The 14,472-nt window shown below is 48.6% G+C and overlaps 3 protein-coding genes across 3 annotated transcripts; 2 read left to right on the forward strand and 1 right to left on the reverse strand.

Moving 5' to 3' along the window:
* The first annotated feature begins 338 nt into the window (after positions 1 to 338).
* Positions 339 to 3,541, forward strand: LOC112888366 (cysteine-rich repeat secretory protein 15-like). Its single transcript, XM_025954572.1, has 2 exons — positions 339 to 1,532; positions 3,298 to 3,541. The coding sequence occupies exons 1-2, from the start codon at positions 626 to 628 to the stop codon at positions 3,405 to 3,407; spliced, it is 1,017 nt and encodes a 338-aa protein (XP_025810357.1). The 5' UTR covers positions 339 to 625; the 3' UTR covers positions 3,408 to 3,541.
* A 187-nt stretch (positions 3,542 to 3,728) lies between these two features.
* Positions 3,729 to 8,466, reverse strand: LOC112888357 (vacuolar-processing enzyme beta-isozyme 1-like). Its single transcript, XM_025954562.1, has 9 exons — positions 8,015 to 8,466; positions 7,073 to 7,237; positions 6,323 to 6,479; positions 6,159 to 6,244; positions 5,892 to 6,091; positions 5,452 to 5,500; positions 5,171 to 5,377; positions 4,297 to 4,503; positions 3,729 to 4,123 (listed from the first exon to the last, which is right to left on the reverse strand). Exons 1-9 carry the CDS (start codon positions 8,237 to 8,239, stop codon positions 3,941 to 3,943), a joined length of 1,479 nt encoding a protein of 492 aa, XP_025810347.1. The 5' UTR covers positions 8,240 to 8,466; the 3' UTR covers positions 3,729 to 3,940.
* Positions 8,467 to 8,881: 415 nt separating this feature from the next.
* Positions 8,882 to 12,880, forward strand: LOC112888343 (hsp70-Hsp90 organizing protein). Its single transcript, XM_025954556.1, has 7 exons — positions 8,882 to 9,909; positions 10,722 to 11,010; positions 11,101 to 11,186; positions 11,915 to 12,138; positions 12,243 to 12,309; positions 12,401 to 12,460; positions 12,544 to 12,880. The coding sequence occupies exons 1-7, from the start codon at positions 9,010 to 9,012 to the stop codon at positions 12,655 to 12,657; spliced, it is 1,740 nt and encodes a 579-aa protein (XP_025810341.1). The 5' UTR covers positions 8,882 to 9,009; the 3' UTR covers positions 12,658 to 12,880.
* The last annotated feature ends 1,592 nt before the right edge of the window (positions 12,881 to 14,472 follow it).

Here is a 14,472-nt window from a genome sequence, read left to right on the forward strand (position 1 = left end):
AGAGAACATTTTTCTTAGCACTAAATCAGCTGCAGCACCTTGCTCTGTTACGTATAGATGCTGAATGTACAGTAGAATGGCTACGATCAAGACAAAGCTCTGGATCAGCAACGTTACCAACGCCATTTTTGCGCAGGTAAAGCGCCAAAGTCCAGCCCAGTCCAGCAGAGTCTTCACCTATCAGCAAGCCCGTTAGGCCCACGTACAAGTGTCCCCAAATACAGCCCAGAGTCTTCTTCGCTTACGATCAGTAAGTAGGCCTGTTAATCCCACACACGACAAATGTCTCCAACACAGCCCATGTTATATGTGACGCAAAAAGCCCATAAGGCTTCTCAACGGTCGGTCCTCCTGGTCAGGACATGGCGTCTCCCATAAAAAAAAAAAGAGGACATGGCGTCTGTCCGCGAACTCGTCAAAACGGCAGCGACTGTTGCTGGCTGCCTGGCTCACACCAAAGTTGCCACACCCACGAGCGCGCGCCAACCAGGTCGCCCCAGTAGGCCAGTACCCTACCCGAAGATGGAGTTGCTTTTCGTCGTGACGGTGTATAAGAATCTCTGATGCGAGCACCACTGCACCAATCGTCCTCACATCGATCTATGCACACCCAGTCACCCAGAGCATGCAACGCGCCGCAGAAACTTCCAGAGAAAGAGCTACCGGATCCAACGTCTTGTTTAACACGTCGTTCGCTGCAGCAATCGAGATCACCGAATCGAAAGCTCGCAATCGAGAACCCAAAGCACAAGCAGCTTCTTCACCCATGCATCCCATGATCAGCTGCCTCGCGGTCGCGGCCGTCATCCTCCTCCACGTCGGCGTCGCGCCGGGCACGTTCGTCTACGCCGGGTGCTCGCCGTCCAGGTACGCGCCCAACACGGCCTTCGAGAGTAACCTCAACTCCCTCCTGGCATCCATGGCTTCCGCCGCGTCCTCCGGCGCCACCTACAACAGCTTCACCTCTGGCGCCGGCGGCGAGGCACTGGCCGCCGCGGCCGATGGCGCGGTGTCGTCGGCCGCCTACGGCCTGTACCAGTGCCGCGGCGGCCTGCGCCCCGGCGAGTGCTCGTCGTGCGTGCGCGACACAGTGGCGCGCCTCGGCGCCGTGTGCGCCAACGCGCGCGCGGCGTCGCTGCAGTCGGACGGTTGCCTCGTGCGGTACGGCGCCCGCGACCTCGTCGGCCGCGCCGCCGACACCTCCGTGGCGTACCGCCGGTGCAGCGCTGGCACGAGCAGCGACGCCGGGTTCCTGAGCGCCCGCGGCGCGGTCCTGTCGGAGCTGCAGCAGGGCGTGGAGAACACCACGGCCGCGGCCTCCTCGGGCGGGTACAAGGTGAGCGCCTCGGGCCCCGTGCGCGGCGTCGCGCAGTGCCTCGGCGGCATCCCGGCGAGCCAATGCGCCGCGTGCGTGTCGCAGGCGGTGGCGCAGCTCGGGGGCACGTGCGGCGCCGCGCTCGCCGCCGACGTGGACCTGGTGCAGTGCTCGGTGAGGTACTGGGCGAATAGCAACTCCTACCGATCGTCGCAAGGTACGTGGATGCAAAAATGCAAATGGTCACACTGTTAGTCTGTTACTAACCACCGACTGTGAAGAAATGGAAGAGACAAACTATACTGCATTTTCTATAAGCTGAAAAGGACAAAGTTTGGCAATTTTAACATGTTTTCCTGTTTTTAATACAAAAGATGCTATTTTCACATTCTTTGATTACTAAATTTGGAGGCGCACGAACTCGAATCTGTAGGACTGAAACATGTTTGACGTCAAAAGTCCAGATCTCTTTTCGCAAAAAAAAAAGTCCAGATCTTAAAAATAGAACGAGAGTAGAGGTCCAATAGGCGTGCGCACTAGTCGCTGGCCTGGCAGCAACTAGTGTGGGTGAGGCGATAAGGAACTGAGAATAGATTCCGAACTAGTAAACTTCCAAAGCTGCTAAAGAGGACAGGGAGAATATATGCTCAGGACATAAACTTTGCGGCCTTTTGGTCGATGTTGCAAGCAAGCACGCTGTGCCACTACTCCCTAGCTTGGCTTAGCTTAGCTGGCGCTTGCGAGTCTTTCATATATCTTGACCTGCCATTTTAGAGCTATCCAGATGTTAGTTTTGACTACGTGCAGTCTCCTGATGCAGAGGCCAGGAATCATAGCTTATTAGTTGAAATACTGAAACAGATATTTCTTCATTTATTAAAAAAATAGGAAGATAGCAACATCGTCGGAAAATAAAATGATGGCCGCAGATCAAGGTTGGTAATTGGTATTGTTTATTTTCTGCCGAATGCAAACTCTAAATTTATAAGGGCATCCGTAATGTATAAAAATTAGTATATAAGGCATTGTACTGATACCAACAAATATTGTTAAATTACTCCATATCACAGTCCATATAATTAGCTATGCAAGTGCATATGGACATGCCACAAAGACTAAAAAAATATCCCCCAAAGGTTAGTTCCTCGCTCTCTGCGATTGGAATTCATCCAATTGCAGAGGAGCGCCCTCACCATCCCCGCCTCCCCCGGCTCCGGCTCCGGTGCCGCCTCCGGCATCTAACCACTCTTGCCGCTGCGCCACCCGTCCACCACCGCCGCCTTCTCCGCGCCCCCGTCGCCGGCCCCGCCCACCGGATGTTCGGCCCCGCCCGGTCGGCGGCGCTCCCGCGCTGCCTCGCCTCCGCCGTCAGCCGAACCGTCACTACCACTGGGCCGCCGCCGCCGCCGCCGACCTCCTCCTCTAGAGCTAGTGGCCATTGAAGCCCTGAAACCCCGAATCCTAAGCTCCGCCACCTCGACCACCACCCCGGCCGCCGGTGACCTCGGCGGCCCCTCCCCCCACCTCCCACCCCTCGCCGGCGGCCACTCCACCTCCTCCCCCCTCCCTAGCTCGCTGGCGGCCGCTCCCCCCTCCTTTGGATCAAGGAGGAAGATGAACAGGTCTTTCCAGTAGCATCGCCTATAGTAACGCGTGCGATAAATAGATCCCCCCTCCCCTCTCCGGTCGGAGGCAGGCAGTTCCTTTTATTTTAGGAAGTATAACTTAAATACTATCGCAATTGCAATAATTAAAGAGCACTAACACAGAACCCATCTGATCCATACATATTGATATTGTCCTGAGGATTTTTCTAAGAGGAACAAATGCTTTCTTGATGGGTTGGTAGAGGACCGTCGAGCAGCGTAAACAAAGAGAGCACTTCACTGATATGTCCCGCTTAATTTGTACGCAGTTATGAGCTATTCCAGTTTTCTTTTGCTATGATATGCTACTACATTTTCGCTTCTGTTTGGTGACAGATAATTCGGGAGATGACGTTGGGAGGACCGTGGCAATAATAATAGGTATCATGGCTGGACTAGCGCTCCTCGTGGTGTTCATCTCCTTCCTCAGAAAAGCTTGTAACTGAGGCTCCCCTCTGATTCAACTCTCTCTCTTCTTGCCTGGCTCTGGGTCTGCTTGAGCCAAAATATGAGCAAAAGGGCAGTCTAGCTAACCCACAAAGCAGAGGGGACCGTGCACCGCTTGTCTGCGTGGAGCCATGGAGCTCGTAGCCACCACGCATTTTGTCGGTCGGTGACATGGATTCAGCATCTTAGATTCTTCAAATTGTCTGGACAACAATTATGTTCTCTGTTTGATCTTAAACCTGGCCTGTGGATTTCAGCCTTGCAAGTTGCAACAGCATTCATCCTTCTACTTTTATATTCTCACTGTCGCACTGACGAAATATACAGACGCACATCATTACACACTACAACTGTATGGTACAGAGGCGCAACAAGGTAGGTTTTGCAGTGCTTTACAGATGAACTAGTCCTACATACACTGATACACATACGTATTATACAGATCCATATAAGTTGGGCATGAGCAGACTAAGCAAGCTAAGCAGTTATTGTCCTTTACGCATTATTGCTACCCAGAACCTGTAGAAGATCATCATGCGCTGTAGCCCTGGACCAACGGGCTCCATCTCGCCGAGTTGTAGCTGCCGCAAGCACTGATGCTAGCTTCCTTCATCGCGGTGGCAGGTGCGCCACTGTTGCATATGTTTGCGAATGCCCGCATGTGCTTCATACCGTACTGAGTGAGCGACCCACAATGGGATTCGAAGATCCGTACCTGTAGAAGCTCGTGAGAACGAGTGAGTTCACTTCAGCACAAGCAAGGACAGCCAAGATAGCTCTCAAGCTCGTGAGAACGAGTTAGTTCACTTCAGCACAAGCAAGGACAGCCAAGATAGCTCTCGTATACAAACGAGGATGATTGAGTCTTAGAAGAGTCTCTTAACTTACCATTCGCTTCACACAGTCCCAATCATCAACGAGTGGCTGGCCAGGAGCTCTAACGGCTCCAAGCGTGGAAGGCCCATTTTCAACCCCAAAGAGAAGCTTTCCGATAAAATCAATGCTGCTGTCGAGATGCTTCCTATGCGTTACAGTTCCAGTGATCTCCCTCAGAACTTCAAGCTTCTCTCTAGATTTTTCATGTAACAGCTCATACTGAAACCAAAACCAAACCAACAAATTGTAATCATTCACCGACTCCATGATGTGAGCCCTCTATGTGATCCCACCCATTGCGGTGATTGCTAACAGGGTACCAACAGACAAGAAATCCACAATGTAAAAAAGATCCTAATGCAGCATGTGCACAAAATAAACATAAACAAAAGGGATATGACAGGCTTAGTTGTTTTGTCAGTTGGTTTAAAGCTGGGTCGAGCTGTTTTCAGTTGTGTCTTCGGCCTTTCTTTGCAGGGCGCTCTGTACTTGCACTCTCTATTTTTCTTCTTCTCGTCTCATAAAACTTGCGGCAAATCTCTTGCCGTCTTTCAGGAAAAAAAAAAGAAAAAGGAATATGACGGCCATGCTACCAAACCATGTCACCTTGGCCCAGGACTACCCGGATAATCCATGCACATAGCAGCTTTAGTCAGAGAGAGTGATAGGATGTAAATAACAATCATTTGAAGAAATACATAATTATAAACACGCCCCTTATGGCCTTATTGTTGTCTGTGGAAATATTTGTTACATGAGAAAAAATGAGAATGTAACAAACAGGAGCAAACAAATTGTCAGAGTACTAGATAAATAAGTTCATTTTCATATTTCAGAAAGGAACACAACAAGCTAATTGAGGTACTGGTATAGCACAAGAACTTACCCTCTTCCAAAGGAATAAAATATCTGCATCTCTTTGGTTGACCACAGCCTTTTGGCCTCGCCAAAGCAGCTTATTTGTGACGTTGGCATTAGCAGGATCGAAACCTTGATAAAGATAAAGCTTCTCGCCCTTGAAGGTCTTATCCCCATACTCCATGACATGAGAGCCTGCGCCATAATTGTTTGATCCCGAAGTACGCTCCTTCACCTGTGCACGGCACTGTGACTAAGTTTGGTTTCATCAATGCAAATGAAATGCCTAGAAGGCAACTTGAGACTCACCACTTCATACTGTTCCTTTATTGTTTCCTCCTTCAGATTGTGAGTCTCACTGTCAAATGGTTAATTGTCACGCTACCAGGTGAAGACTTCCAAACTAACAATTGCTTCCAAACTAACATAATATGCTTCATGGCTAAGCAATTAACACACGGAAAGTTCGACGTTTATCCAGAATTGGTACCATATTTTGATCCGGAGAAAAGTTTCAATCTTTTAAATTAGCTATTCTAATGTCCAATTCCTTACTGTACTCAGCTAATGTACTGATTCTATGTGCATAGATACAATAGAACCACAAATGCACAACATGCCATACAGCCATAGTATTTCTTCACAGACTCTGCCTGTGACTCCCAAATTATGAAACTAAATTTCAGGTAAGATTGACCCACTAAAACAATAACGTTAACAAATACAGACCCATATTTTACGAAGCTTACCTGTCTTCCATCCAAGAGATGCTATAGAGATCACCAAGGCAGGTAATGTACTCAGAAGGAGGTGATGGTTCCATTCCTGGACAGTATGTACCCCAGCTACTTTCTTCTGCATTGGATGCAGTCGTGACATAAATATTCAGGTCTTCTGGCATTAAGCCCTCAAATATACTGCCACTCTCACATGCTTCCACATATATAACCTGTCCACATGGCTTTTGTTCAGACAGGCCAAATTTCCTGACAACAAATAAATGAGAAAAATCTTACCATTTTTGCATAGCTGTTGGAAGCATGTTTTTCTCTTAACACCTTTATGAAGTCACCAGCATAAAGATATGGTAGATTGGGCATACCTGCCAATTACAAACGTCAATCTATATTACAACAACATTGATTTGATACAACATAGAAGCATATGCAATGTCACATACCAAGAACACCAGGGCCCCCGTGATCTGAGTAATAGATAAAAATATGGTCATTCGGTTTGCTATCGATAACCTTCCTGCTGCCTCCGGTGACTGCAGTTTTGTCACCCAAGAGAACCGCATAGAAGTTTTTAGCGGTGACTTGGTCCCCAGTGTAGTCCTGGTAATAGAAGCTATGTTAACAGACAAAGATAATATTATGCATGAACCCTAGTCTAGCAAGTCCTCCACAGCTAAGCAAGAAACAGTTGTGAACCACTAGAACTAGAACACCTTAAAAACACATGGTAAAAGAATAGGGCCTCATGCCATCGTTTCCATCTAGAGCACTCGTATATTTAATTGAAAAGCTACTCATAACCAGGTTTGAAAAAGGCTCAAGCTTGGTTGGAATCAAATGTTACAATCCAAGTACTTCACAGTATATAAGTATGGACAAGCAATCACGCAGGAATCTTCCCTTGTAGAGGGTGAGCATTAACGTTGAAATTTTCTTTATAAGAATATGCATGTTGTGCGCACACAACTGCAATTTGAACTACTTCAACTCATTCTGTGTTATGTTGATTGCCTATGCAACACAATCGTAAAGGAATATGTATGAATCCTGCAATGTTTTCATTGTACCCACCCAGAAAGATGATGTATAATCCTAACTAACGCATCACGTAGAAACTAGTTGAAAAGGTAAGTTTGGGCGCAGAATGATCCCAATCGTCCCATCTTACTGTGAGAAAATCCACTAAGTAGTACCTTCGGCACACCAGCATAAACATCTTCACCCTCCGGATGGTTGATGATAACCCCTCGCCTTGGGTTGAGTGCACTATTGGCAACATCATCATACATAAACACCACAATGTTCTCCTCTTTTAGCCCTCCCTTCCGCAGTATCTGGTACGCATGGCATATATCAGCCTGCAATACAACAAAATCACATCAACCATAAAGCAAAGGCACCATGGAGACAATTGCTTGCTGATATCTGCTCCCTGCTACTAATGAGACAAAAAATGTGAAAATAATGAAAAATCTGCTGAATCACATGCATATTCTGACAGTTTATAGGTACAGGCGCATAATCACAGTGTGAAAGTACAAGTACCAGCCAGCACATACGTTAGCTGTTCTTTCAACTTTTAGCTCAAATTTTTGTAACACTTCAACCTTGGAAAGAAATTTAGAAGCAAAATTTGCGAAATTCCAGATCCCTTCCTGTTTCCAAATCATATCGCTGCCTTTCATGAAAATGACTGCTTGACAAACATTACTTCCTTAAGAAGCAGACAACCGTAGCTTGGATGGTGATGTATCATTAGACTATGAACCATCAATTGTCACTACTCGCCGCACAGTCACATGATCCTTAAACCCATCGAAAACCTTTGGACCGAGCACGAACAGTTCTGCCCCCAACTCAGCTGAACCAGCAACTAAACCAACTCAAGATGTAGAAAGGACTCGAGATGCGGTACTAAATCGAAGCATCCTTTAGCTCAGAACCCCACAAATTGAGCACCCAAAATCGCAATTTCACGGTTCCAGAATAATTTCCGAAGCGCCCTCTGAACCACGCAACGAACTGACGAACAAGCAAGCATAGCAATAAAATCTCGCACCGTCCGTAGAATCCAAGCTAACGAACCCGCGCGCGCAACGCGCGCGGAAGTGAATGGCCTCGGATACCGCGCTCACCTGGTGCCTGTAGTTGCCGTAGCCTGAGGAGCCGGCGACGAGCACCGCCCACCTCGTCCCGACGCCGTCATCCTCCTCCTCGTCGAGCCGCTCGCCTCCCCGCGCCGCGGCCGGCTCCTTCTCCCCAGGCATCCGGATCACGGGGTCCCACTCCCCCTCCTCCGCGCCAGCCCCCGCCGCGGCCAGCGCCACCACGAGCAACGCGACGCACCACCGGGCCGCCATCGCCACTTGCGTGCCTCTCCTCACTGCTACTGTCCAGCGGCGGGCCGGCGGGGAGGGTAGGAGTGTAGCGTGAGAGCGGCGCGGGGGTTCGGAAGGGGAGAAGAAGTAGGCGCCGCGCCCATGCCGCCATGCATGGAGCGGCGCCCTGGAACACGGACGCGTGGGGCGTGAGCTGGAGCGGCGGCTCGTCGGCTTGTGCGGCCGGTGGCAAGGTGCAGCAGCAGTTTCAATGTTTCGGCGTCAGCCGTCAGGTAGCGGAGTGGGGTGGACGGGTTGGGCTAGACCATGGAAATTTTCCTTTTCTAAAATCTACAACCGTTCTTGGGCTGGACCTCGAGATCATTGCCTATCTGGGCCTATAGCCCCATTTTGGTCGGCCCATAACCTTACCGAAGCCTGTTCAAATGGCTGGATTAATAACAGCCCAAACATTCGTAAGAGCTCGGAAAAGGCCCGTTAATATGTCCGCTTTCCACTTCAAGAGGCGTAAATTTAACCGAGTGTATTTCTATCGGGTCTTCTCTCCCGTTGGCCTAATCCTACTCGGCCACTCCGTGGCGGCGGAACCTTCGAGAACTCTTGAGAATTGGGGATCCAACGCCGCTGGGCACCTCCCAGTTTTATAAAATCTCATCTGGGTTCCGCGTTAATCCCCATCAAACCCCCCAGACTTTTCCTCCAGCGCCCTCCTCCGGCCCTTCCAGCCGCCAAGCCTTCGAGAACCCTCCGAAGCTCGCTCGATCCGATCGGACCCCGCGCGGGCTGCCGCCATGGCCGACGAGGCGAAGGCGAAGGGTAATGCGGCGTTCTCCGCCGGCCGCTTCGACGAGGCGGCGCGGCACTTCTCGGACGCCATCGCGCTCGCCCCGGGCAACCACGTCCTCTACTCCAACCGCTCCGCCGCGCTCGCCTCGCTCCACCGCTACTCCGACGCGCTTGCCGACGCGCAGAAGACCGTCGAGCTCAAGCCCGACTGGGCCAAGGGCTACTCGCGGCTCGGCGCCGCGCACCTCGGCCTCGGCGACGCCGCCAGCGCCGTCGGCGCCTACGAGAAGGGGCTCGCGCTCGACCCCAGCAACGAGGGCCTCAAGGCGGGGCTCGAGGACGCCAAGAAGGCCGCCGCCGCCGCGCCCCGCCGCGGGCCGTCCGGGCCCGACGCCATCGGCCAGATGTTCCAGGGCCCCGAGCTGTGGAGCAAGATCGCGGCTGACCCTACCACGCGCGCCTACCTTGACCAGCCCGACTTCATGCAGATGCTGCGCGAGGTGCAGAGGAACCCCGGCAGCCTCAACATGTACCTCTCCGATCCCCGCATGATGCAGGTGCTCAGCCTCATGCTTAACATCAAGATCCAGAGACCCGAGGCCTCCGAGCCGTCGCAGTCTACCCCGCCGCCGCCGCCGCAGCAGCAGCAGACGCCGCCTCCTGAGACGAAGGCGAGGGAGGTTGAGCCGGAGCCAGAGCCAGAGCCGATGGATTTGACTGATGAGGAGAAGGAGCGAAAGGAGAGGAAAGCAGCTGCTCAGAAGGAGAAGGAAGCAGGTAACGCAGCTTACAAGAAAAAGGACTTTGAGACGGCGATCCAGCACTACACTAAAGCCTTGGAACTTGACGACGAGGATATTTCCTATCTGACTAACCGAGCAGCGGTCTACATTGAGATGGGAAAGGTGAGGCCATTCTATTTCACTGGTTTCATCAATAATTAAGGATCTGATTTTGTGCTCCCACCGTTGTTACATTCATTTGCTTGGTTATGCAATGCGCAAAGCAGTAGTAGACCAGTAGTTGATCTTTTGAGGGATTAAGTGCTTGACCTGATACTATTGACTATTGAGTGGCCATTATGATGATTAATTATTTTGTTGTCATGCACGCATGCTAATTGTGCAAAGTGCTTAGGGGGTTGTTTGGATCCAGTGACTTATTTTTAGTCCGTGACACATCGGATGTTTGGATGCCAATTAGGGAGACTAAACATGACCTAACTATAAAACTAATTGCATAAATGAAGACTAATTTACGAGATGAATCTATTAAGCTTAATTAATTTATCATTAGCACATGTTTATTGTAGCACAACATTGTCAAATCATGGAGTAATTAGGCTTAATAGATTCGTCTCGCGAATTAGCCTCCATTTATGCAATTGGTTTTGTAATTAGCCTATATTTAAAATACTCCTAATTGGTGTCCAAACATCCAATGTGATGGGGATTTATTTTTAGTCCCTGGAACCAAACAGGGCCTTAGCTGAGAAGCAGTTGTATAGAGCACATTGCTAAGTTTTAGGAGTATAAGAGTGCAGCGTTATGCCTTAAATCCAACTTTGAACTTCTTCCAGGATTTAGCTGTGTGGCTTGTGCATGAAATATGTTGGCATATTTGGTTACTTGATAGTGTCTCTAGCCTTGTCGCCTTGGTTCACTTTTGGTAACCAAAGTAATCTTAGGAATGTACTAATATTACTTTCTACCTGCAGTACGATGAATGCATTAAGGACTGTGATAAGGCTGTGGAGAGGGGTAGAGAACTTCGTGCTGATTTCAAGATGATCTCAAGGGCACTGACAAGAAAAGGAACTGCTCTAGTCAAACTTGCTAAGACCTCTAAAGATTTTGATATCGCCATTGAGACCTTTCAGAAGGCTCTAACTGAGCACCGGAATCCAGACACTCTTAAAAAGTTAAATGAGGCTGAGAAGGCAAAGAAAGAGTTGGAGCAACAAGAGTACTATGATCCAAAGTTAGCTGATGAGGAGAGGGAGAAAGGTATGATAAGCATTATAATGTCATCTCCAGTACCTGCTGTTGCTGGTATTCTTTCTGCTATAGTTTTGTAATTTGTCTTATGATTTGTAGGTAACGAGTTCTTCAAGCAGCAAAAATACCCAGAAGCAATAAAACATTACACGGAGGCTCTTAGGAGAAACCCGAAGGATCCTAGGGTAATTTTTCTGCTTCTGTTTCTTAATTATTACTATATGCCTTTGTTAGAGTAACGTATGAAACATTTGGGATTGATGCTGGGAATTAATGCCTTGGCTTGAAGAGGAGGGAGAGTAGAAGGGCGAATATTGCTGATTGAGAATAAGAATGGTTTTTCAAAAAAAAAAAAGAATAAGAATGATGACTAGAAGATAGGAGCTATTTATTGGTTGATCTTTGTTCTTCTATTAAGCTACTTAACACCTAGCATTTGGATTTCAATTTGGGTTATGCAATTGATTTAAAATATCTCTCTTTTAATTTCCTCTTATCTTGCTTGTTGAATATTCATATTTTCTTCCTCTTATCTACTTAAACTTTCCTAGTTTGCCCCCCTTGATTCTTCTTTCTTTTTTGATTACCTTCCTCGTGTATGTATAAGGCCGAATCCATTCTTTTTTGAAATGGAAACATCAGGGTTTGCAAAATTGGAACGCAGCACATGAGCTCTCTACAGATTGCTGTACTGCCTATGTGTTAATTCGAGGTTACTGTTAGTTACTTGTTAGTTGATTCTGAATTAATCAATTAATACCTGATCTATGTAATAATTTAATCCATAATATGTATCTTAATTGTTATATATATTTGATCTGTTGTCGCTCTTTGAGTCTTTGTAGCTTTGCTTTATCAGCTCATACGTGTGCTACCTGTAACCTGTAACTGACCTTAAAATGTTATTTATCAGGTATACAGCAATAGAGCTGCATGCTACACCAAGTTAGGAGCCATGCCTGAAGGTCTTAAAGATGCAGAGAAGTGTCTTGAGCTAGACCCCACCTTCACCAAAGGGTACACACGGAAAGGTGCAATTCAATTCTTCATGAAAGAATATGACAAGGCCATGGAAACCTACCAGGCTGGCCTAAAGCATGATCCTAATAACCAGGAACTGCTTGATGGTGTTAGGAGGTAATGAAGCTATGCAATACCAGTAGCCGAATTGTTTAGTGTATGTTTGCATAAACTTACAAACCAGCATTTTTTTAACCTTTCTTTTGGTGGAACATTTGCAGGTGCATTGAACAGATCAACAAGGCCAACAGAGGAGAAATAAGCCAGGACGAATTGCAAGAAAGACAGGTAACCATATTGGAATATGCTTTCGTGTTCTTTCTGCATCTGGCTGCTTCAGATTCAGTGTTGTTAACCGGTTCTCGTGGTGTTTCTGCAGAATAAAGCTATGCAGGACCCAGAAATCCAGAACATCCTTACGGATCCTATCATGCGACAGGTATCATCGAATCTGCATGCTTTGTTTGAATCCTGGAGTCAAGCTGACTATATGTGGATGCTAACTGATTTCCTGGTTTGCAGGTGCTAATTGATTTCCAGGAGAACCCCAGGGCCGCTCAGGAGCACCTGAAGAACCCTGGAGTTATGCAGAAGATTCAGAAACTCGTAAGCGCTGGAATAGTCCAGATGAGATGATGATGCGATTGTACCCACCTATTCGTGTCTTGTGCTGGGCTTGTTAATTCACATGCCCCCGTTCGTACCTTTCCAAAATGTAGCCGTGGCAAAGGAATCAACTTATTGGGGGCTAGTGTCGTCCTTTTCCCGATTGGATTGTAAGGGCAGTTGACATTGGATTATTCATGTTTGTGGTACTGAGTTATAGGCTACGTCCGTTTTTCGTGATCCCAACGAATCATACATCGTCTTGCTACATGAACCGGAGCTGGGTTCCGCAGAATTTCTAACAACTAGCAAGTTCCTGCTTTGATGGCACATTCCAACCAGCCATCTGAGGCAGGGGACAGGAGGTTCCGGTTGGACCAGCCTGATAGCCGCGCTGGGTCATGATCGCTTTTGCGTGGATAGCACGGTCTGCGTCGAGACCGACGGCTTGGCTGGTGCTCTGGAGACATGCGAGGACAGATTGCCCGGCATAGAGGGGGAGATGGCCGGAGTGGCGAGTGCTTTCCCGTTTCTCCATGTAGCCGCTGGGTTGATCTTTTCGCTCCAGAGAACTTGGAGATCATCTCGCCGCAGCCCGCAGGGGAAGAAGCTGCGGCTGCTCTGTGCTCTGTGCCCGAATCGTTGCAGAGTTGCAGTTTAAAGCTCATCCCGCGCCTGATGGGCTTTAGGGTCCGCAACCAACCTCTTTGGGCCTCGGGCTGCGTTCCGCGCGCTTGTACCCATGGGCTAGCCACGACCCACGAGCCATGCATGGCCGTGGCCTTAGGATCGTTTCTGACGTCTCCCCGACCAGCCAGCCTAATTTGGCGGAGATCCTATACATCTCATTTCTGATGAGATGCTCGTCTCCCGTATTTGCTCGCTGAAAAATTGTGACGAAGAATTAATGGCCGAAGTACACGGAGCGAAAGACAGCCGCGCGTGAAAAAATATGCTGCTTGGGCCTGCTGGGCCTTAAAGATGATTAGCTAATCAACTTCCAGAAAGTTAGATAGGACGACCCCCCCCCCCCCCCCCCCCCGGGTCGCTTTACTACCACAAGCGAGTGTGGAGCTGAATACGTACAAAAAAATGTTGAACGACTATCTTCACAAGAAGTCTAGAAGTGCAAACAAAAATTTGGCAACGAGGAATAGGCACGCCTGCTTAGGCCATCCTTGCACGAAGATCGTGATCGATTTTGTTTCTAATAACCGGCTCAGCGTAAGCCAGCCCACATTACACACAGACATGTGGCATTGGGATTAAACTACTCCGAATCAGATCGACGTACTGACTCAGACTGACTGACAAGGCCGTGCGTAGCGTTAGAGCCGTGCTATACACAAGATGACATCGCGTCGATCGATCCAGATGCGGATCTCTGGACGCACATCCATTTTTCAGCGTAAAACTTTTCACGGTAGCGTGTGGTACTGCTACGTCTGCATGCGAGAAGGAAAGCTTGAAACATAGCCAGGCCAAACTGAAGCGACCACCCTAGCTACTGGTCTATCTACTGCGCTGCACGCGGGTCATTCGTTCCGCCAAACCAAAATAAAGACGATGATTATACGGCGACGTATACGAGTTGATGAAAGCCAGTTAAAGAAGGGGGATGCATGCATGGTATCTGTTCCCTTCGCGTCAGAATCCATGCGCACGTTTCTGTTCGATACAAACATGGATAACATGCACGTCCATCATATCTACTGTACGTCAAGCACTCACGTGGCTTTGTGTGGATAAAGATCAGAACTGCCCTATCTAGCTGTATACGCTTCCCCGTCCACATTATCAGATCCTTCCTTTGCCTAGAGCATACGTTAGTATTTCACATATATT

Source organism: Panicum hallii, chromosome 1 (genome assembly GCF_002211085.1).
Source record: "Panicum hallii strain FIL2 chromosome 1, PHallii_v3.1, whole genome shotgun sequence".
Classification (NCBI taxonomy): Eukaryota; Viridiplantae; Streptophyta; class Magnoliopsida; order Poales; family Poaceae; genus Panicum; species Panicum hallii.

Excerpts from the sequence above, each read along its gene's own strand:
- LOC112888343 (XM_025954556.1), top strand. The coding sequence starts at position 9,010 with ATGGCCGACGAGGCGAAGGCGAAGGGTAATGCGGCGTTCTCCGCCGGC. Across the intron at positions 11,011-11,100 it reads TGATGAGGAGAGGGAGAAAG|GTAACGAGTTCTTCAAGCAG; the intron begins GTATGATAAGCA and ends TATGATTTGTAG. Across the intron at positions 11,187-11,914 it reads GAAACCCGAAGGATCCTAGG|GTATACAGCAATAGAGCTGC; the intron begins GTAATTTTTCTG and ends GTTATTTATCAG.
- LOC112888366 (XM_025954572.1), top strand. The coding sequence starts at position 626 with ATGCAACGCGCCGCAGAAACTTCCAGAGAAAGAGCTACCGGATCCAAC. Across the intron at positions 1,533-3,297 it reads CTCCTACCGATCGTCGCAAG|ATAATTCGGGAGATGACGTT; the intron begins GTACGTGGATGC and ends GTTTGGTGACAG.
- LOC112888357 (XM_025954562.1), bottom strand. The coding sequence starts at position 8,239 with ATGGCGGCCCGGTGGTGCGTCGCGTTGCTCGTGGTGGCGCTGGCCGCG. Across the intron at positions 7,238-8,014 it reads ACGGCAACTACAGGCACCAG|GCTGATATATGCCATGCGTA; the intron begins GTGAGCGCGGTA and ends GTTGTATTGCAG. Across the intron at positions 5,501-5,891 it reads ATCTCTTGGATGGAAGACAG|TGAGACTCACAATCTGAAGG; the intron begins GTAAGCTTCGTA and ends ACCATTTGACAG.